This window comes from Benincasa hispida, chromosome 7, assembly GCF_027475165.1.
Source record: "Benincasa hispida cultivar pf3 chromosome 7, pf3_genome.v1.1, whole genome shotgun sequence".
NCBI lineage: Eukaryota > Viridiplantae > Streptophyta > Magnoliopsida > Cucurbitales > Cucurbitaceae > Benincasa > Benincasa hispida.
Genome location: NC_143484.1, coordinates 35,378,142 through 35,401,454, shown reverse-complemented (window position 1 = coordinate 35,401,454; position 23,313 = coordinate 35,378,142). Strand labels below are relative to the sequence as shown.

The 23,313-nt window shown below is 34.7% G+C and overlaps 1 protein-coding gene across 1 annotated transcript; it reads right to left on the bottom strand.

Moving 5' to 3' along the window:
• Positions 1 to 634: 634 nt before the first annotated feature.
• Positions 635 to 8,743, bottom strand: LOC120081452 (exocyst complex component EXO70A1-like). The gene is made up of 12 exons (XM_039036330.2): positions 8,341 to 8,743; positions 7,906 to 8,001; positions 5,997 to 6,202; positions 4,845 to 5,099; positions 4,340 to 4,478; positions 4,055 to 4,267; positions 3,035 to 3,240; positions 2,405 to 2,605; positions 2,227 to 2,326; positions 1,924 to 2,033; positions 1,680 to 1,826; positions 635 to 1,190 (listed from the first exon to the last, which is right to left on the bottom strand). The coding sequence occupies exons 1-12, from the start codon at positions 8,509 to 8,511 to the stop codon at positions 1,073 to 1,075; spliced, it is 1,962 nt and encodes a 653-aa protein (XP_038892258.1). The 5' UTR covers positions 8,512 to 8,743; the 3' UTR covers positions 635 to 1,072.
• Between the last annotated feature and the right edge of the window lie 14,570 nt (positions 8,744 to 23,313).

Here is a 23,313-nt window from a genome sequence, read left to right as displayed (position 1 = left end):
CTAAATTCTACTTTTACGAGCAACGAATGGAGGTTTAGTGCGAAAAAGTTGTCTAGTGGGGGGGGGTGCTGGGCTTTACTCTACTAAATAACCCTTGTATCTAGCTAGCAGTTTATTCCCATAGTTTAGAGGTTTTCTACATGTTGAACTCAAAAGATGACTTTTTGAGCAAAAACGATATTTTTTTTAATATACATTTTAAGATTAATTTCTAGATAACTTAGGTAAAAGGACATGTTAAAATTATTCACACCCAAGTAAATAACCATGGAGGGTAGACAACTTAAAACAAGTATCATTAAAATTATTGTTTTTGTGTATGGAAGAGAACTTTACAAGCTATAGGAATAATTTTGTGCAAAGACAATAGGAATTTTGGTTTGTTAAGATGTAAATCATTTTTGTAGTAAAAAAATTACTATCAAATCAAAATTTTGTTGTTTGTGAATGATGTTGAAAAGAAACATTTTAATTTCTCAACTTCTCGACTTCATGCTTATTACCGCCCAAACTATATTCATCTCTATGCATCCATTAGTCACACATGGAAAAGAATTATTAAAAAAAATGCACCCAAGACAAAAACCCTCGAGGGAGAGAAAGCAAAGAAATGCCTTTAGAGAACTACAAAGAATAATAATAATGTTAAAATAACAATTAAAGGGGGGAAAACATCCTTGAGAATGATGGAATGTTTCAAACTAATATAACAACAATGACTTTGTGAGCTTGATATTAATACATGAATGACATCTTCACATGGGATACAAGGAAAGAAGAAAAAGAAAAAGAACACTAACTTCACAAAGTTCCTATATATACATTGTAGAAAAAATAATATAAAGAGGAAAAACCATCCAACCCATGCAGGGGAAAAGGCAAAAAATCAAAAAGGCCAAGGTGCTGACAACACTGTAATTTATGCAATGATGCTAGGACTCATCACCAACTTGATGAAAAGAAGGAACCTCAGATTTTGAACCTCCAGAAACAGGGAGCAACTTGAAGCAATGACTGTAAGTCACCAAGCCGACTGATCTTCGCGCCAGAGAAGAGACCACGAACTGCCTATCTACCGCTTAGGTTCACTCAAGTTCTTCCCTTCGAAAAATTCTCCGAGCATCCTTTCGAGATCCTCTGGCTGGTATCTAACATACTTTTGGGGATTCTTTCCACCATCAATCAGTGGCCTGTGACAACAAATGCAGATTTAATCAAATGTGAGGAAATATTGTTATGAGCAAATGCACAAGCTCCAATATCGACAGAATGACAGAGGACGTCAAACTAAAACATTTACATCCATTATGAAATTAACAAATAAAGAAAGCGAGAAAACGTAAATAGTAAAGATCAACACAGAGATTTACATGATTCACTTTAGATCCACGGGCAGAGAGAGAGATCAATTAGATAGAAATATCTTATTGCAGAGGTACTACTAGAGTTAAGATGGTTTATATATAGCGCATCCCTTTAAACGCTAAGGCCAACATCGTAAATAACATAAAATATGAATACAGTTTAGCGAAACCCGTGCTTGGTCATTTAGAGTGCAAAATAACAGATTCAAGGTAATTCCAACATCAATTCGATACTCGATTAAAACTACGACTAATTTTAAACATAGCCATAAATATTTCAGAAACATCAAAGGGAGAGGGATCAGGGATACACACCCAAAACGTTTTAGGAAGGATCTGTATGCAGGAAGTAAGACTTCAGCAACTGAGAGTCTTAGAGACTCCCGCAACTCAGTATCAGGAACTGCCCATTGAGATTGTCTTTGATGCAGTTCCTCAAACTGCATGTTGAAAGTCTTGAACCTGGTAATAAAACAATACTCGAGTTACAATAAAAGTATTAGAAAGAAAAGTGAACTGACAAACACATTTAGTGACATAAAGTTATCGTGACGGTAACCTGTCTTTAATAAGTGCCTTAGAAACTCCGCTACTATTTCCTCCATCTATACCAGGTACACTGCCACCGCCAGATGAAGTTAACCCTTGAACAGAGAGGCATTGTAAAATCTGCAAGTTTTTTTTGGTAAGGACAACAAGGTACAAGGAAACTAAGCTTTAAAGAAAATTCACGAACTTTGGACCTCCAAAGACGATGGGCTTTAGTGGGTTTACTTTATTTGTTTCTACAAGTCAAGCTTGTAATGTTTTAACTATCAACAAAAAGTATGTGTTTCTAGTCAATACATATATATTTGATCACCTTTGACCAAGCATTCCTTTTATACTGATTTGCATGTTGTTGTACGACCCTCCTATGTCTCTGAACCCAATCGTCCCCTAGCAAATCTTTAGCTTCAGATCTACAAAGACCATCATTTAATAAGTAGCAAGTTTTGCACAAGTAAACAAGTTCTAAAAATAGCATGTGTATTGCGCACCTGCGGACAGATCTAACTATATAGTGAATGTTGTTCATGAGAAATAAGTGAGTCAAAGCAGGATCTCTGTAATGCTTAGATTTTCCATCCAAATTAGATTGAAGAGCCTGCATTATTTGCATTGTGACAGTGGCCAATTCGGAATTAGTTTGACCACTATCTTCAAATTCTTGAAAAAGCTGCTTCAAGGTTGCTTGATAGCTGAAAATTTTCAAGTGGAAATTTGTGGATCAACAAAAGCACTAGTAAGAAAACGTAGATAGACTGAAACTGAAGAGATAGCAGAGGGCCAGAGGCAGCAAACTAAAGCATCTAAAGATTCACTAAGAATGCAGAATGATGTTTTCCGTTTTTTTAAATGAGAAACCAAATTTATTGAAACATTTTTTTTCTAGAAAAAAGAACTAATTTAAATTGGCAACGAGCAAGGAAGCAACAGCATCATCGATAGTCTTTAGAGACTTTAGTAATAAATGGTGAAGAACATTTTTTGCAGGAGAGTGTTGAATAAAATCGACTGCTTTTCATTATGAATAAGATTAGACCCTCAAAACATGTATAAATAATCAAACCATATGGATCAAAATGTGAATTCCTAGATATCCAGAAGTTGGCATAAGATTTACTTACTCAAAAAGAAATTTGACATAATTAATCACATAGCTTGTTAAAGGATGTACAGTTCCATCCAACACCGCAGTTTTTGTGGCATCTTTTTCAACAGCTTCCTCAAAATCACCAAATGTATCCTTAGCTGTCTGTGCAAGCCGTTTGGTCAAACCCGATGCAGATTCCCTGATCTCATTGCATGCTTTACCCTTAAAAATCGTCTCTATCTGTACGAGTTAAAATGTCAATCAATAACTGGATAAAAATTTACAGTCTGTCATTGGAAAAGTAAAAGTTTAAGACAAATATATGGTAATCTAATTGTTTGTGGCCGTCCACAGGTCTTGTCTAGTTGTATAGTAATTGAAGTTTTCATATAGCAAAGGGGAAAAAATTAATGGGGAACCCATTTTTTTACTAATTGGAAGCATTTTTCCATATTGGTAGTCCATGTCCTAAAGGCCAGAAAATGCAAGGAAAATATGCACGCAACTTCAAGTGAGCTGCATTGAAAGAAATGGAACATCTCACCCCCACCCCACCCAACGGGTGGATATGATTTGAAAAGGGATAAATGAAATATATGTAATAAAAATCCAACAAAGAAGCATTCTTATTGATAAAAACCGAATGAGAAAAAAAATGAAGAATAAGGGCAGCCAAAAAAAAGCTCACTAAAGGAAGGGGGCTCCAATCAAGCAAAATAAAACCTAATGAGCAAAAGAAAGGAAAGTCCTTAAACAGCAGTAATTAATTAAAAAAGAGATCTCTCTTTAGAGTAATGATATGACTGGTCAAAAGAATGTGATAGATCGACAGTCACTTATGACACAGGTGAGAAAGAGACTTTTTTTTAGGAAAAACAACAAAGAAGGTTATAGTACAAACTTTTTTTCTTTTCATCAGGGCTCAGAGGAAAGGAGACAGTGGTTGAGTTGGAAAAGCTCGTCATTTTGCAACCACCAAACAGAACTCTAGCTAGATGGTGGATAACAACTGGTACATGCAACATGCAGGTGAAAGCAAAAGCATTAGTCATACCTCAGAGTGAAGCTCTCGCATAATTTCATACATGTCCAAAAGTACAAACAACTTTTCTGGTGACCTCTTGCTTTTTGCAATCGCCTCCCCAAAACTGAATAGCACAGACACACTACTACTTGTAACCTCTGCAAATGATTGATCTCTCAGCGATTCAAAGCCTTCAAATATTTGATCGCAAACTTTTCGTTCACCAGCAAACAGCAGTTTAACCTGTGATTAAGCATAAATTTTATTTGGAAGCCACAAGAAAAACTCACTAAACATTAAATATAATGTGCTTACTGCAATACGCATAAAATGAATCCAGTTCCCAATTTTTGCCTCTAAAACCTCCCATGCCATCTTCTGGACATCATCTTTGCTAAGTTTTTCAACTCCTAATTTTCGTAGGCTTTCTTCCAGAACGACTGAACGGGTATCCCTGGTCAAAAGAAGATATAGAGATAAGCCTCTCTCTCTCTCTCTCATGAAATTTTTTCTTAGATATAAAGTCATTTTAGAGAAGATGTTTGGGTTGGGAATTTCTTTTCCTGAGAGTACGTTCTGGCCAGATCATAGTAGTCGCATCGTCTCTTTAACCATACTATTTTTCCCTCAAGAAGAAATGTCAATGATGTCGAAATAGATAAGTTTCTTCAGTTCATATAGGGTTCTTTTATAAGTTCCTCGAGATATGGTTTGGCCCTCAGTACACCAATATAAGAATGGAGATACAAAGAAACATGCACAAAAAATCAAGTCAAATTTACAGTTACAAACATTTATTTAGAAAAATGGAGCTTCATACCTGTAGACTTTTAAAATTTGTTGTTGATGACCAGCTTGAACCATTTGCTGTGATAAATCGTGCAGCAGTGGTAGAACACGTGGTGGTATGAGAGTGGGAGGTGTGTAGACAGCAGTCTCTAAGCTATTATCATGATGTGCAGAATGATGATTTGAGGAGTGATTCTTTCCACCTGAATCATGGCCAGGAGATTCTGAGGATGGTTGCAACGATTTTGGCAGACAATCGAAAAGACGCTCAGGCTCCACAGGTTTGCTGAATTGCCCCAACAAATATTAAAAACTACATGTGAAAACTTAAGCTCCAGTAATATGCACTGCCCATATAGAGAATACCCATATATATATATAGAGAGAAAAAATAAGAAAATTAATTTTTAAAAGTTACCTCTTATCCCTATAATTATTTTTTAATTTAATTTATTCTTAAAATTTTTTAGACTAAAAAGGTACAATTTGAAAATCCAACAACCAAATGCACCTATTCTTTAAACTCAAGGAACATAAGGACTAAAAAGGTAATATTACCACCTAAAAAAAACGAAAACAAATAAATAAATAACGTTTAGAACCTTTCATACCATGTTCTCTATTCTCATTTATGAATGCATAAAGACTGTCTGCTAAAGAATTTAACATCATTTCGTAATTCATCAATTGCCCTAAGATAATTCTCTAAATCCTCATGTGGCCCTTTCAAGTATTTTTGCTTCTTTCTTGTGACTTGAACACAATTACTTCTTATATTTTTCAACCAATGATAACTAAAGACAGAAATTGATGGAATGCTCCTCCCCCTTAGGTTTAGGGACTTCTCATCCGCGCAAGGCCTTTAGGCTGTCTCTTTTGACATTTTTGTCTATGTGAATATCTCTGTTTCTTATAAAAGAAAGAAAGAAAGAAAGAGGGGACAAGGATAGAAATCAACAAGTAAGATTTTGTGGTGGTTTCTTCCCTTTTTTTTTTTTTTTCACTTTTTTAATGGGAAAAAAGCTAACAATCCCAGAGAAAAATGAAAGAGATTTGCGGTGGTTCTACAAATGACTTTTTTTTTTAATAAGAGATGTTTTGTACTTCCAAGAAAATTCATGAGTCAATATAGAGGCATTCTTATAATGCATGCAGCTTTCTTCCAAAAAAAAAATGTAGAAACCTGTAGGAAGATAATAGCTGTCTGAACTCATCTTCCAGCTTTGAGATGGCTTTTGCAAGCAGATTATTTGCCTGGTTAAGCACCACCTCGCTACTCTTAAAACCTTTATGGCCACTAAAGAATTTGATAATGTTTCTTAATTGACCAATTGCCCCGAGATAACTTTCCAAATCCTCATGTGGCCCTCTAAGTATTTTCGTTTCTGCCTGCACACCAGAACAATAGTTAATAAGCAAGATGCAATACAGGTCACACGCACACCTAACCACATTCAGAGGTTTGTCCAGATCTTCAACATTAAGACCTAACAATTTTAGCTGGCCCTTGATAGTTGTCCATATAATTTCTATTCCATAAAATATTATGAAAGCAAAACATATAAGATGCCAATTATATTTTTCTGGACTTGGAAATTTAATTTTATAACGAAGATCTTATTATATTTTAAGATTTTCCTTCACACATCCGTAATAATTCTCTTGGACTATTACATTTTTTAACCAGAACTTGTTACTTCACTTACTACTTGAAAGAAATTCTAATGCATAAAAAAATGGTACATATAAATAACACCATCATTAATTGTTCCTTATACTCTTCGTTTTCAAATTCTATTGCTACTAGTTACCAGGTCCTAAATATAACTCATCTAAATAACAGACATTTCTAAACTAACATGCCCGACACAAACGTGCACACATCACTTGATTCACTCAGCTTAATCAAATTGCATTTCAGGAACCATGAATGGCTTAATGAAGAGGAATTCCAATATAAAGATTCAATGTCTACAACCCTAAGAAAAGAAAGGTATTTTTTTTCTGAGCAAGGACATGTTTTTGAACCTGCTCCACGATTCAAGTACTATAAGGAGACAGGATTGTGTTAACATCCCAGGGGAAGACCAACGTAGGTGTCAGGAAGATCACCAATATACTCAGCTACTCCTTATCCGAGTAGAAAAATTGTACCATCAGAAAATAAAAGATGAGAAAGGTGAATCTACCCTCTCCCGAAATGAAAATCCTCAACAAATCCCATAGACATACTCGACGAACTAACTTGATAAGGACGTCAACAACCACACAGAAATGGGATAAAGGATCATCCTGCTGAAACCCCCATCCTCGTAATCCCAAAGCCCATCCTCTAGAAACTTCATCAAGAAAGGCCCCATTGAAACAGATTTTCTCAAAATCAATGGGCCCCTCTCATTGGTAATTTAGATCCTCATTCATAACAAACTTTCTATAATCAATTTACATCACATAATATTGACTTGTTTTAGATCTTGGCCTCAAGGAATTCCCAAAAAAAAAAAAGAAAAAACAAACAAACAAACAAAAAGAGTTTGGCATGGAACAAAAATTTTCATCATTAGCAACGTTACTCTTTTGCTTGTTTCTTGGGTAAGGTAAGATTCAAGGGTACACCATGCATCATGATTAAATGCTCTTAGAAGATTTATCAAGTGTAATAAGAACCAAAAACACACACACAATTTCGTGCCATCAGACTATTTATTGAGAATCTGAATTGAAAGATATACACATAAGAGTTTTGGGTTTGATGAAAAGCAAGAAAATGCAGCTTCAAACTTCTCTCATATCACTTTGGATATTATCTTTCAAGTCATGATATTCATTATTCAGTTATACTTGACAAGGCATCATTTCCCTCACCCACCCAACCAACCGTAATTAGTACATTTGGTATCAGCTTCATGTGGCTGTTGGTTACAATAATTTTTTTTTCCCCCTTTTTTCCCTTTTTCTTCCTTTTTTTTTTTTTTTTTTTTTTTTTTGTGATAAGAATGGGTATAAGATTTTTAAGCTCTTACACAACTAAATGGATGAAAAAATAACTAAGCAAGTGAACTGACCAAGCTCGAAGGATCAAAAAGACCAACCTGACGAGAGAGATCAAATTGTGCTAAAATAACCTCCGCAGCCTTCAAAGTCTTATCAATGTTCTCGTGAGCTTTACGAATTGAATTAGTTCTAATCTGCAAATTCCCCAAAATAATTACAAACCTAAACAGTAAGAATCAAGAACAAAACCACTACACCACGGAAAATACGGGAAATAGACAAACTCAAGATCGAGCAGACAGAGTAAATAAAAGCAAAAAAGGCAAAACCCGGATCTGAAATTCGATTCTCAAGAGAAACAAGCAAAATACCAAACAAAAATGAACGATTCTCGCATAGTAAAAAGGAAGTCAACCGATTCAATTGGTCGGAATCAACCAAGAAGACCGATCCAGCCATGTAAGATTTCTCGACAAGGAAACTTTTCATCATCCTCCCCCACCTTTTTATACAGAACCAAACAGAAAGCAAACCTGAGTAGGACGCATGGCGGTTTCGAGAGCAGAAAGACGATGGTCAAAGGAACCGAGAATTGTGACGACGTTATCAGTAATAGTTTGGCTTTTTTGCAGTGATTCTCTCATCTTAGCCGCTCTTTCTCTCAGAAAATTATCCCCCAAAGTTGCAGTTGCAGGCACCCCCATTATCGGGCTTCTCTTCGTCTTCCTCAGCTCCTCTGAATTCAAATTTGATGGCCTTGAAAATGGAAGGAAGAAGAAGAAAAATGGAGGAGTTTGAGGTTATATGATTGTGGGATTTGACAGGTTGTATTGTATCTGTACAACCGAACCATGAAGCTTTGCTTCTTACAGACCAAGTCTTCTAGACTTGCCTTGGACCCTTTTCCATTGCTTTTCCTCTTTTTCTTCTTCTTTTTCTTTCTTCCTTTTTTTTTTTTTTTTTTTTTTTCTAAATCAATTTTATTCCGCTAATATTTTAGCCCCTCAATTTTGACATATAATGATTTAGTTTCTAAATTTTAAATTTTATAACTTTTTAGTCTTTAAATTTTACTATATAATAATTTAGTCCTCTAATATTAAAATTTAATAAGATTTCTTGCATAAATAAACCAATAAATTAATCAAAGATTCAATATTTTTATAAAATACAAAGTCTACATCATAAAATACTAAAATTTAACATGTAATTTTGAGAAAAAAAAATTACGTTAGAGACTAAATTGTTACAAATCTGAAAGTACAAAGACTAAATCGTTACATAATAAAGTTTATTGACTAAATTATTACAAAATTGAAAGTATAGAGACTAAATCATTACAAGTCAAAATTGAGAGATTAAATTGTTACTTTTATGAAAGTTTAGTCTATTTTTCTCATTTTCTAATTTTTCTTTTCTCATTTTCTTTCTTTTTTTCCTCTCATTTTCTTTCTCTTTTTCCAACCTTTCTTCTTAAAGAAATTTTTGTTAGTATCCTACCTATTATGATATTACTTTCGACATTTTTTTGGCCAAGTTTCCAATTTATATTTTTTTTAATAAAGTTTCCAATATAATTGTAAAAGGTTTTCAGGATAATTATTTCAATTCTTTTTATACTACAAATTTAGGCTTTCCCATTTTTAAGTTTGTGAGTAATAATTTTCGAAACGTTTGAAGCTAAAAATAATCGATTTTGATCCAAAACTTATCGGATTGTATTAATTTGGATTTGAAATTGGACTCTACACTTGAATAAGTGTTGTAGTTGTTACCTTCCACTTATTTTATGCTAATTTGTTGACTAATTTTTAAATAAGAAAGTATTAATTTGTTCACTAATTTTAACCAAATTGTAAATTAGACTTTACACTTAATGCCTCGTTTGTCCCACTGAAAATGAAATAAATCAACGATAATTAAAAAGAGATCTTTTTAAATATTAAAAAATATTTACATTTTATAGTAAAAAATTCCAAATGCACAAGTACTTTAGGAACTTTTTGCTATAAAAGTACTTTAGAATTTTTTGCTATAAAGTGTAAATATTTTTTGAATTTTTTTATTTGTAAGAGTTTCCTAATTAAAAAAGTGGATCACAGTTAATTATATTTGATGTTGTTTACTTATATTATGTACTTTTATTGACATCTAGGACCTACATCCAAATCTGTTATAGAAAAAACGTAAATTGATTGACGAGCGAAGGGTGGTTAATTCAATTGCGCTTGAAAATTATGTGTCTATCATTACTGTTGCAGATATTGTTATTGTTACAATATGAAAATTATGAATAACGATATGAAAATTATGAATCTGTCACATTTATTGTCAAATCTATTGTTACTATTATCGTTAAGTTATTGTTTAACCCTAAACGAGAATGGTAACAAAAAAGTGACAAATTCATAATTCTAGATAACGTGATAAAAAACAATCCAATTACATTTACGATTGAGGTCTATTAAGATAGATTCATCAATGAAATTCCAATCCGATTACACCAATTTTCAGTACGAATATGTAAACGTGGCCTTAAATAAGTGTTGCAGTTTTTACCTTCGATTCAATTTACACTAAGCTATTTACTGATTTTAACCGACACTTATTTAAGTGTAAATTGAACTTTACGCTTAAATAAGGGTTGGTTTTTACTCTCGACTTAATTTATGCTAATTTGTTCACTAAATTTAACCGAAACAAATGCGTGGAAAAAGTTTCATAAGCTCATTAACTTCAATAAAATAAAGTTGCAAGAAAATCATCAATTCCATAGTGTACAAATGTTTTAGAATTTGTTGAGCGCACAAGATAACATGTTTTTTAACGATATTTGGATGGAGAAATTATTATATCAAAATTGCAACAATTTTATTAGTTGACCGATAGGGTTGCAATATTTTATCTAAGTATCAGATACAATTGAATAAAATTAGAGGTACAAATTGACACAACCTGACAAATTTATGGTTTAAAAATTAATTATTTTTTCTTAAAAAAGTCTAATATATCTGTCAACCTTCAATTTTGTATTTAGTAAATCTAACACTTGTTAATAATTCTCTTCGTCTGGTAGAACACTTACTTTCCAATTCTTTTTCTAATAAATTTGATCGTTTTTTAATGTTATATTTTGTTACGTATTTTTAAAGTTTAAAAGGCTATTATACCAAAAAGAATTTAGGGACATATAACTTTTTCTTAAAGAAAACTTATAATTTTTTTTTAAAAGAAATTTATTATACACCATGATTAAAATATCAATTTTTTTTCAAGGATCTATCTTTAGATATAACATTTAATTATTTTTAATCATCAATAAGATATAACCAATACTTGTTGTTGATTGTTAAGCATGTTAGGTGTTTTGGTTTGGATTTGATTGGGTTTTTTTTTTTAAGTTATGATTGAATTGTTATGTTGAAATTTTATATTGTTGTGTTTGTCTTTTGTGCCTTAACTGTATGCCTTTGTTTATACTCTCAACATTAGCCTTTAGTTTGATTAGTTAACACTTGAAATTGAATTATTACATTGACGTCCTTGCTTAGATTTTTTTCTTTTTTGGTTTAATAACACAAGGTACAGAATTCGGATTTTTAACCTCTTAATCCACATTATATTTTGTATATAATTTTGATGTTTGTTTAATAACTTAGTCTTGTGATATCGTGACTCCGAGTAAGCATTTAACTTCAGTAGTTATTGTTAGCAAAAATACTTTAAATCTATAGTGAATAGATATAATCCTCGGATCATTTATGCTAAATTGTCAAGAATAACATCTTGGATTCCATTGCAAAAATTGACAGCAATTATAATGTGGTTATTGTCTTACTCAACCAAAACTCTGAATGCACTAAATGGGATCTCTCTTTAGATGGAATTAAAGAGAGATTGAGTGTTTATTGTTTTGGTATATTGGGGACCATAGCCCTAAGGTTCTTTATATACTAGTTCAATTAGAGTTTCCATTAAATCCTAATTAACTAGAAATGAGCTTCTATCCATTAAGTCCATACTCAATTAGGAACCTAGAGCCATAATAGGGCTCAATCTAATAAAATAACCCAATGTGATAAAATATTAATCCACATACATAGCCCATACTTTAATTATATGTATTACGATTTAAATACGTTTAACGACAATCTCCCACTTGGGCTATGTCTGTGTACCTAATATAATTATATCACATAAACTTTAAGCGCGCATAAACAGGTTATTTCAATAATGGAACTCCCCTTTAATTCAATTTGGTTCATCTTCTGTATTAGCACCGAATCAAGGTGGCTTTCCTTACTACCCTTGTAACTAAACCTTTCTTGATCACCAATTCCAATACGTTCAATGATATAGATCAAGTATGGATGGATGGCATGAAAACTACATGCAAAGTGATCTAGACCATGCCTATTTTCAACTAGTCCAAATTTCTTAGTGAGATCATTATTAAAAACTTTATGCTAAACCACAATCGCTAAACTGCATGCATGATAAAAAAAAATAAAAAATAAAAAAAAGTTCAGATAATAAAACAAAATAAAAAAAAAATAAAGCCAAAGAACATCCTCAATAACAAACTTCCACTAAACCATAGAATCAGAAAAGTGACTAACACTCATGTAAGCAACATGCTCATGAAAAACTTTAGGTGGTAAACCTTTCGACAATGGATCATCCACCATAGAGTTTATTCCTATGTGTTCTATCGAAATTTGACCATTTTGAACTCTTTCTTTAACAACCTGAAACTTTACATCTACATATTTTGATTTCATATTCTTCTGTTGTTGTTGGAATACATCATTGCTGACTTATTGTGACAAAATAGTTTTAGTGGTCTTTCTATGCCAATCACTATCTATAGCCCAGTGACAAAATTTCGCAACCATATTCCATGATTGGACGCCTCATAGCATGCTATAAACTCTGCAACCATGATAGAAGAAGCTATAAGTATTTGTTTAATACTTTTCTAGGATACAACTCCTTCAGCCAACATGAAGATATAGCCTGAAGTGGATCATAAAGTGTCTTGGCATCCAGCATAATCGGAATCAGATACCCAATGATCTCCAATACGTCTGATCTCCAATAAACGAGCATATAATCTTTTGTTCTCTATAAATACCTCATAACCCATTTGGTTTCTTTCCAATGGTTCATCTCCGGGTTGCTCAAATATCTGCCTAACACTTCAACTATGAATGCAATTTCTAGATGCATACATACTTGAGCGTACATTAGACTTCCAACAACCGATACATAGAGAACCTTCAGCATCTCCTTAGTCTCGAGTGTGGTCTTAGGGCATTGACCTAAATGAAATTTATTACCTTTAGCAATTGAGGTATCTCCTGGTGCACAATCTTTCATGTCAAATCTACTCGAAATATTTTCAATTTAGTTCTTTTGTGACAATCTCAAAATACCTTGAGAACGATCTTAGTATTTCAATTTCATACAAAAAAAAAAACATCACCAAGATCCTTCATCTCAAAATTCCTTTTGAGAAATCTCATAGTTGTTGGGGTTGATGCCCTAAAGTCTCGTGTCCTGTAGTTTGTAAACAGTACATACGAACACCTGTGATTGTTAATATATGATATTTACTTCACATCTTGTTGTTTTGCTCATTTACTTGTTTTAGTTGCTTTACCACAAACCAATAAACATCAAATCCCTGGTTATCTATATGTGACTCAAGCATTTATGTGATGACATACAAGTAGATCATGTATTGAGTGATAACCAAAATGGTCTGTAGTATATGGATATAGGAGGGAAACCTTATCCAGGTAACACTACGGACGCGGCCCGCTTTATGGAATGGTCACAAGTGTTGTGGCTTGTCACATATGATCTAATCCTGATCATTCATGTTGGGGATATGTGAGCGGGGGCGTCCTATACAAAGAGTTTGTATAAGACCTGACCACGAAGTGTTAATGTCTCGTTATATAACACCGTTCATGACAGAGACTTCACTTCACTAGGATGACCATAGGTAACATGACCTCAATCCTGAGTGAGTTGAGAAATCCTACCATCGAGGGCGGTCTTTTGATTTGTATGGGTGCGAGTGGCCAAGTTGTCGATTCAAACCTACCATTTTGGGGATACGTCTGATTTGGGAGTTGGAAACTTAACTACACAAGAAGAAATTCACTCTTTTCCTGGCGTAGGGGTATGTAGATAGATGGCTCCCTTAAGGGCTGATTCCAGGGCTTGAACAATGTGGTGCCATACACCTTCTCCTGACCCGAGAGGTGTTCACACATAGTTGGACTATGTTGTATTGTTCATTAGAGGAATCAGTGGTACTTAAGGAGTGAGATGTAACTACAGGGGCAAAACGGTAAATTGGCCTAGCTGTACTTACGAGCATCTATGAAGGGTCATCGTACTCATGATTGGTTATATCCAATGGACACAGAAATATATCTGTAGTAAGAAGAGTTCAATTGTTGGTCTTTAGTGGAATCACTGATACTTAACGGATGGTGAATCTAGTGGCTAAAGAGTTTAGTCAGCTATTCACGTACCGTTGGAGCTTCAGCCACAAGTCAATTAGGTCACCTGGGTAGCTTGGATAAAGTCGAGAACCAGTATTTGGGTTAATTTGAAATGTTCAAATTGACAAGAGGAAGTACAATTATATATGATATAATTGAATGGCTAATTATGTATGATATAATTGGCTAAATGTATGAGATAAATTATTTTGGAGGAAATTAGATATAAATATGATTTATATCAAATATAGGAAAAATACTATAGTAGATATATGATATCAAACTATAGGATATAAATATAATATGATTATATTTATTAATAAATTAATTGATTAATTAATTTTTAATTAACCAATTTTCACGTTTAGTAAATGGGAATGTGGGCACCGAAGGTTATGGTAACCGATGGGATACAAGCTGAAAATCGTTTTCAATTTGTGAGAGAATTTAGTCGTGCAGAAGAAACCCCGCACCCAAAAGAAATTATGAAAGACTGATCATCGAGAGCCTATACAATAGCTTCTCAGTCGTCTAAACGATCGTCTAACTCACGCATTCCTTAAACGATCGTACATCAGTTTCCTAAACGATCGTCCAGTTTTTCCTAAACGATCGTGTAGTTTTACTATACGATAAGCATCCCCACTATACGTTAGCGAAGTTCTTCTCGTGCGCGTTGTCGTCTACACGATTTCATCTCCTCCATCTTCTACAAACTCACCAGAGCCCACTCTCTGGGTTTTTGACGTCGAGGATACCTGGGTCTCCCTATTGGTGGTGTTGTCTCCGACTTCTTGATCGTGTACATCCGGATTGTGCAGTATCAGACGAGAGACTCACCGAGGTGCTGGTAGATCGGTGGAGTTCTTCCGCTGCCATGGGTTCATACATTCGAAGATCGTCCTCCTCTGGTAATGAACCCTTTCTCTATGCTTTATTGTATACTAGCATGTTGTCATGTTGTTGTTGAATTTTATTATGCATAACTTTAATTTAGAATTATATCGTTTATATTTTGATCACTATGAAAATTAGAGCGATCTAAACCCGCTCATGGAATTCTCAATTTTGAGTTCCTTCAATAGTGTCATGCAATAAACCTACATCATTACTTAGTATAAGATGTCATCGACATATAACACAAAAAAGATTGATTTACTCTCACTCAACTTGTGATATAGATGATAGCTTGTAGAAATACAAGTTATTGTAGCCTTTTACTTAGAATTATGAGCGCTAATAAGCAGAATATGTGTTAATAATACCAAGAATTCATGTGAAAAAATGAGCTTGCGTCGACCAGCACCGAAAATCCTCACTAACCCTATATCACGCGTTATTCGGCATCAAAATGTCTATTTTCACAGCTATTGCAGGAATTGATTGCATGTGTTGATCCCAGATCGCTGCAAGATTGACCGCATGCGTTAATCTTTGTGAAAACTAGTTCGTCGCATGGAGTGTTGCTTCCACAGAATGATAATAGTGATAGAAGGTTGATCGCAGGGTGGGTGGAATGCGTTGATACTTCAGAAGAAATGAGTAGGAACGCATACCTTGGGAGTGTCAACAAGATAAAATGATGCCAACATTTCCCATACTGCGGCAGAAGTGGCAGTGAGTCAGAATGAGATTATCAATGTTGTCGGCATTTGAGCTCTATAAATAGAGCCTTGGAGCCCAACTTCAAACCATCTGAGTTTTTGCCTTAGGCAGATTCTTGTGATCACAAATGAGAGCATGAGCAAGAGATTCTTTGAGAATTCTTCACTTCCTCAAGCCCTTCCGAGTGACGGCTGGAGCTTCACCAGAGATAGAGCTCAAGAGAGACATCTTCACCACTCATCCATGGCACCATCGATAGCCTTAACACTCTTCAGATGAAAAGCAAGAGATTGCTTACATCTAAGCCTCCACCTCTCCTCTTATCTCTGTATTGTATTACATTTTGGCTTAAGACATTAATACATTTTGTAATCAATGCATCTTTTTAGTTCCTGCAGCACCATCTTCATCATCATCTTCTTCTTTATCATCATTGTCTACATTGTTGAGTTATGTGTTAATTTCAAGAATCGCATACTCAATCATGCGGCCTAGAGATATGACACATGTAGCAAACCATCGAGAGGTGTGCGTTGCACGAGTATAGTGAGTTAATCCTCTTTGCTTGGTGTGAGGCTATCGTAATGCTTGTCTATGAGCTGAGTAGCTATAACCAATTGTCTGAAAAGGTAAGTAGTGGAACACACTAAGCACAGTAAGCAGTGTTTCTAAATATAGGAATGATCTTATGCTCAATCCAACCATGCATTATAGAGATATAAACATGCGGCTGGCCACCGAGAGGTGTGCGATGCGTTAGTGTGGCGAGCTAGGATTACTTTAGCGACCAAGCATAATGATGCGGTGAATTAATTTCACCCACAATTATGTTTCTTCATTCACCTTATTACATGTTAATAGTTATAGCATCTCTACCATTTCTCAGACTTCCATTACTCAATCTGTTTAGTTAGGAGTAGGAGTAGCGCATAATCCATTAACTTCTGTCTTTTTACTTTTATTCATCGCCTTAAACGCATTACTTTATAAACATCATTTAGTTACCAGTCTCTGTGTTTGACCTCGGATCATCCTGAGAAACTTGCGTTCTCGTTATACTTGGTGAGAAAGCAAGAAAACTTGTGACAGGAACGCATGTTCATCGCATATGCGCTTAACGCATATTGTATATTCTTCAGCCCAATGCATGACCATCAACGCATAGATATTAATGTATATCAAAAGACAAGTGCATTTTTCCTCTTCCTTTTTCCTCAAACAATAAACAATCTTCCACTATATTCACCCCAAAACCAAAGGTGGTTATCACTTCATGGAATTTTGTGATACCATTGATGAAAGGCTTGCTTGAGACCATAGATGGATTTCTTCAATTTGCACACCATAGACTTTGAATTACCAGACACAAAGTTTTCTAGTTGTACCATATAAATTGTCTCATCAATGTTCCCATTGAGAAACACAATTTTTATATCCATCTAGTGTAGCTCTAAATCAAAGTGAGCTACCAATGTTATGATACCCTGAAAGGGTATTTCGATGAAACCGGAGAAAAAGTCTCTTTGTAATCAATACCTTCATTTTGAGTAAAATCGTTGCAACAAGATAAGTCTTATATCTTTTGATATTGCCATGTGAATCCCTTTTGGTTTTAAATATCCATTTACAACCTATGGGTTTCACTCCTGATGGCAATTCGACAAGTTCTCAAATGTCATTGTCTTTCATAGATTTTATTTCCTCTTCCATAGCATTTATCCACTTTTTAGAATTAAAACTTTTATAGAGTTTGTTGGAAGTTGATTGGATCATCTTCCATTATACCCACATCATCATGATGTTCTTGAAGAAATACAATATAATCATCTTGAATTGCGCTTCTTCTTTCTCTAGTGGATCTCCTTAGTGGCACTTCTTGAAGTTGTTGAGTTTGAACTTTAGGTTCAACGAGGGGACTTCAATGTTGTATTGTTCTATAATTGGTTCAATACTGAAGTTAGGAATTGAAGTCTAAACATCATTTATAATCACATTAGGAAAAGAAGCTATTTCCTTTTCAAAGACAACTTTCCTTATGTTATATTCCCCTCAAACTCAACATCCTCAAGGAATCTAGCATTTTCCATCTCAAACAGTGATCTATAAGTGGGATCATAAAACTTGAAACTTTGTGAGCGCTTCGAATACCTAACAAAATAGTAGCTAATAGTTCTCGAGTCCAATTTTCTTTTGTTAGGCCTATAAGGCCTAGGCTCAATTGGACAATCCCAGATGTGAAGTTGTCTAATACCAGGCTTCTTTCCTGTCCACAACTCATAAGGGGTTTTAGCTAAGGGTATATGTTGCAATCTTTAGTGCCTCACCCCAAAGGGATTCTAGTAGAGAAGAATGACTAATCATACTTCTTACCATATCCTTAAATGTTCTATTTTGCCTTTCTGCCTCGCCATTCATGTTGGGTTTGCTCGGCATAGTGTATTGCAGGACGATTCCACATTCCTCTAGGTATTTGGTAAAGGGCTCTGGACGTTGTTCACTTGATCCATCATATCTACCGTAGTACTCACCACTACGATCAGATTTGACAACCTTAATTTTCTTTCCAAGTTGAAGTTCAACTTCAGCTTTGAAAGACTTGAAAAGGACCAAAGATTGAGAATTCTCATGAATTAAATATAGGTACTCATATCTTGAATAGTCATCTATGAATGTAATAAAATATTGTTATCCATGTCAAGAAGCCGTAGGGAATGGACCACAAATATCTATATGTATTAGTTATAAGACATCTGAGCATCTTTTGGCACCTAGTTTTCTTATGTTTGTCTGTTTTCCCTTAATACATTCCACACAAACATCAAAGTTATTTAAATCAAAGGAATCAAGAATTCCATCTGACACAAGTCTCTGAATTTTCTATATAGAGATGTGATCTAGACGCTTGTGCCATAACATAACGAAATTGTACCACATGAATTAGATAACATGATCTTGTTAAATGAAGCAAAGGAATCAAGCATATATAGATTATCAATTAAAGAACTGATACCAATAAGCTTGGAATCTTAAAAAAAAACTAACTTTATTATTTCCAAAAGAATAAGAAAAACCAAATTTGTCCAAACTGGAATTGTTTCGTCATTGCCCACATAGATGAATCTTCCAGCATCTCTTGGCAGTCGGCTCCACATACAACCCTACATTGATATACTTATGTAAGTAGTAGCACCAAAATTTACCCACCAAATATCTATAGGTACAGAAGCTAAATTAACTTCAGAACTAACCAAAGTAAGAAGTTTACCCTTATTTACATGCCACTTGGTGTACTTGGGACAATCTTTCTTGAAGTGATCTTCTTATTTTAAGAAAAAACAAAGATTTTCAGTAACTTGTTTCTTTCTCTTATTCTGCTGAGATGTCCCTTCTACAACTTATGTAGATTTTCTTTTCTTCTTATCACGAAAGTCAGTTGACAAATGAGCACTTTATGTCCTTTTTCTCTTAATCCTATCTTCTTCTTGTATACGTTGTGAGATAAGCTCATTAATACTCCATTTATCCTTTTAAGTATTATAGCTTATCTTAAACTTAGTGAATTGCGCATGAAGAGAGATAAGTACTAGATATACAAGGAAATTTTTATTTATCTCGATATCAAGTGCCTTTAATTTACCTATGAGATTGGCATTTTTCATAATGTACTCCCTTATGTTTCCATTACCCTTACCGCATAGAAGTTAAAATATTCAAAAGACTGCTTACTTCCCCTTTTTTCATTTTTAACAAAATATTTCTCAATTTGAGAAATGAATTTATTGGCACTTTCAGTTTCTGTGATAGAGCCCAAAAAGACTTGGAATAGAGTGTCTAATTATCATCAGACACATGCAATTTGATCGTTTCCATTTATCTATATTAGCCATTTTCGATTATTCCTCAGTAGAAGTAAGTTTATCGATCCTTAATACAAGGTCTAAATCCATACTCTCGAGAAGTATCTCTAGACTTTCCTTCCAAATCTTGAAGTTTGATCCATTCAACTTAGCGATTAAACTCAAATTTTCAGATATTTGAGTAAGATCAACTGAAACAGTTGTTGGGTTTTATGCCCTAAAACTCGTAGATAGTAAATATAACATTTGACCAATCATTAATAAAGCATTATCAATGTTTATTACAATAAATAGTTATTGCTTATCTTGTACTAAATTTGCCTAAATAACCCTAATCTAATAAACTGACATCCTAGACTGTTGTATGAGTCTTGAACTGTTGGGATTGATGTCCTAATTCTCCCGGAGTCTCGTTGTTTGTAATATATACATTGTTTATGAATAAAATAATTGTTATTTCATTCTGGCATTTACTCATATCCAATAAACAAAGCTCCACGGTTATCGTATGTAAACTTAAGCATGTATATGAGATATATAAGTGGATCATGCCTTAAATGATAACCTAAATAGGTCTGTAGTATAAGGATTAAGGTGGGATACCTGATCTTGGTGACACTATAGATACGACCTGCTTTATAGGGATTTGCAAGTGTTGTAAACCACTACAGATGGTAGATCCTGACCATTCACGTGGAAACATGCGAGTAGAGGTGTCCTATACAAAGAGTTTGTATAAGACCGGACCACGAGATGATTCATCTCTGTATATAACGTCGTTGATACTGGAGATTTACATCTCACCTAAATGACCATAGGTGACATAACCTCAATCCTGAGTGTTTTGGGAACTCCTGCCTTTGAGGGCGGTCATTTAATTAGTATGGGTGAGAGTGGCCAGATTGCCAACTCAACATGCCTACTTTTTTGGGGACTTATCTGATTTAGGAGCTGGGAACTCAGTTACACAAGATGGAATTCACTCTTTCCCCGAAGCAGGGGTAAGTAGATAGATTGCTCCCTTAAGGGCTGATTTCGGGGCTTGAACATAGTGGCCACAACTTCTCTTTAGAAGAGAAGACTCAGTCATAGTAGGACTATGACTTGTGTTCATTAGAGGGATTAGTGGTACTTAAGGAGTTAGATGTAATTACATGGGCATAACGGTTATTGGTCGAGCTGTACTTACGAGCGATCTTTGAAGGGTTGTCGCACTATTGATTGGTTAAGATGGACACATAGTATATTTGTAGTAAGGAGAGTTTTGCTGTCGGTCTTTAGTGGAGTGCCTGGCAGTTAACGGATGGTGAATCCCGTGACTAAAGAGTTTAATCAATTATTCACGTAATGTTGGAGCTTCGAGCTACAGGTTCATAAGGTCCCCTTGGTAGCTCCATGGATTCAAGTTGAGGATCAATTCTTGGTGTTGATTTGAAATGTTAAAATTAACAAAAGATAATTCAATTATATATGATATGATCGGTGTGGTGTATGAGATACATCTAGTCGAGGATTAATGTAGATGAGATTTACATTAAGTACCGTGGAATAGAAAAAGAGCTATGGTTTATATGTTTCATGAGATGAAATATTAAAACTATAGGTTATAAATATAGTATGGTAAGTTGGTTATCATTTATATTTATAATAATATTAATTATTGGATAATTAGCTCTTTTTCTCTAATAACCAATTGAGTGGGAGGTTATTGGTGGTTTCATGGTAACCATAAGATAAAAGGAAAAATGTTTTCCTAAATTTGGTGAATGTTGATTTGAGATTTCCACTCTTGGAAAGTTCTCACGAAAGGTTGTCAAGTAAATAAGATTTACTAAATGACAGCTTAGAGAGACTAGAAGATCATGAAGAGTTTCTATACAATAGACTCTCAGCTGGCCGGTGAGCTAAACGACCACATAGCTTTTGTTAGACGATCGCATAGTTTTTGTTAAATGATCGGGCATCGTCTTATACGATAGGCTTTGATATCTCCCACTTGCTCAATCGTTTACACGATTGTCCTCCTCTAGTCTTATCCTCTAACCAAATCCACACAGAGCTCACATTTTGGATTCTCACACCGAGAATACCAAGGTAACCTTTGTGGTGGTGTCATACTCAACTCGACACTAGTCGAGGTTTTGTGGAGGTCGTTCGTGGTGTTATGATCTTGGAGATCGCGACTGTTCGAGTTTGCTGTGATCGTGTTGTGTAGCGGTCATGGTGGACGAGTGTTTGTGTGTTGCATTGTTACTGTGAACGAGTGTTCATGATTAAGGGAGTCGAAGATGAGTCTTTAAAGGTACGTGAATGCTTCCCTTGATTGTTTTAGTAAAGCATGTTGTAATTTCATTTTATGCATGGCCGTATGTTTCCATTTCTTGACTGTAATTGTATAGTTCATATACGAATGAAATTTGGAACGATCCTTTTGCTACTCATGGAAATCCTCATGTCTGATTTCCTTCATGAACTGTATGTGGAGACATATGGGGTCAGTGTTCAAGATATATAGTCTAAAGGATCCATAATATATGGATAAGTCTGAGTACCTTATCCTGGTGACACTATGGATACGATTCACTTTGTATTCGATAAAAATGCAATGATCTGATGCATGCATGTAGGGAACATGCGAGTGGAGGTATCTTATGCAATGAGTTTATATAAGACCAGACCACGAAAAGGTAACCATTAGATGTAACTCCGTTGACTAGTCAGGTTTCTATTTCACTAGGATGACCTAGGCAACTTAGTCTTAATCCTGATTGAGTTATGGACTTCTGTTCATGATGGATTGTCCTTTGATTTGTAAGGGTGAGAATGGTCAGTTCACCGACTCAATAAGCCTACCATTTTGGGGATAGGACCGAGTGGGGAGCTGGGAACATAATTTCACGAGACAAAGTTTACTCCTTCCTAATTTTAAGGCAAGTAGATGAGTGTTCCCTTAAGTGGTGTCTTTGAGACTTGAACAAAAGGCCCTACCCTCTCACTAGCCTGAGAGAGGTTTTTGTTTGATGGTTGAACAACAAACAGGATGTTCATTAGAGGAGCACTAGTACTTAAGAATGTAGAGGTAACCCAAGGGTACAATGGTAATTTGACCCAACTGGTGTTACGAACACTCGTGAAGGACTAACTTGTTGTTATTGGTCAATATCTTGTTGTGTTATATGTCTTAAAACTTGCAGCTTGTAAGATTAAACATATTCTATTTTCAACAAAGATATTATTGATGTTTTATTCAATAAAATGGTCATTGAATATGTAAATTGCACTAAACCCAATAAACTAAGATCCATGGCTATTACATGAGTACTTGGACTTTATGTGGAGATATAAGAATGAATCAAGTTCAAGTAGATAGCCAAAATGATCCATAGTATACGGATAAGGTTAGGTACCTTATTCTAGAGATACTATCGGATGCGGCCCACTTTGTATTTAGTACAAACAATCTGATTCTGACTCGTTCATGTGGAGACATGCGAGTGGGGGCATACTATGCAAATAGTTTGTATAA

Coding starts and splice junctions, on each gene's coding strand:
- LOC120081452 (XM_039036330.2), bottom strand. CDS start 8,511: ATGGGGGTGCCTGCAACTGCAACTTTGGGGGATAATTTTCTGAGAGAA. Junction 3,241..4,054: donor TGCGAGAGCTTCACTCTGAG/GTATGACTAATG, acceptor TAACTCGTACAG/ATAGAGACGATTTTTAAGGG. Junction 1,191..1,679: donor TCCTTCCTAAAACGTTTTGG/GTGTGTATCCCT, acceptor TTGTTGTCACAG/GCCACTGATTGATGGTGGAA.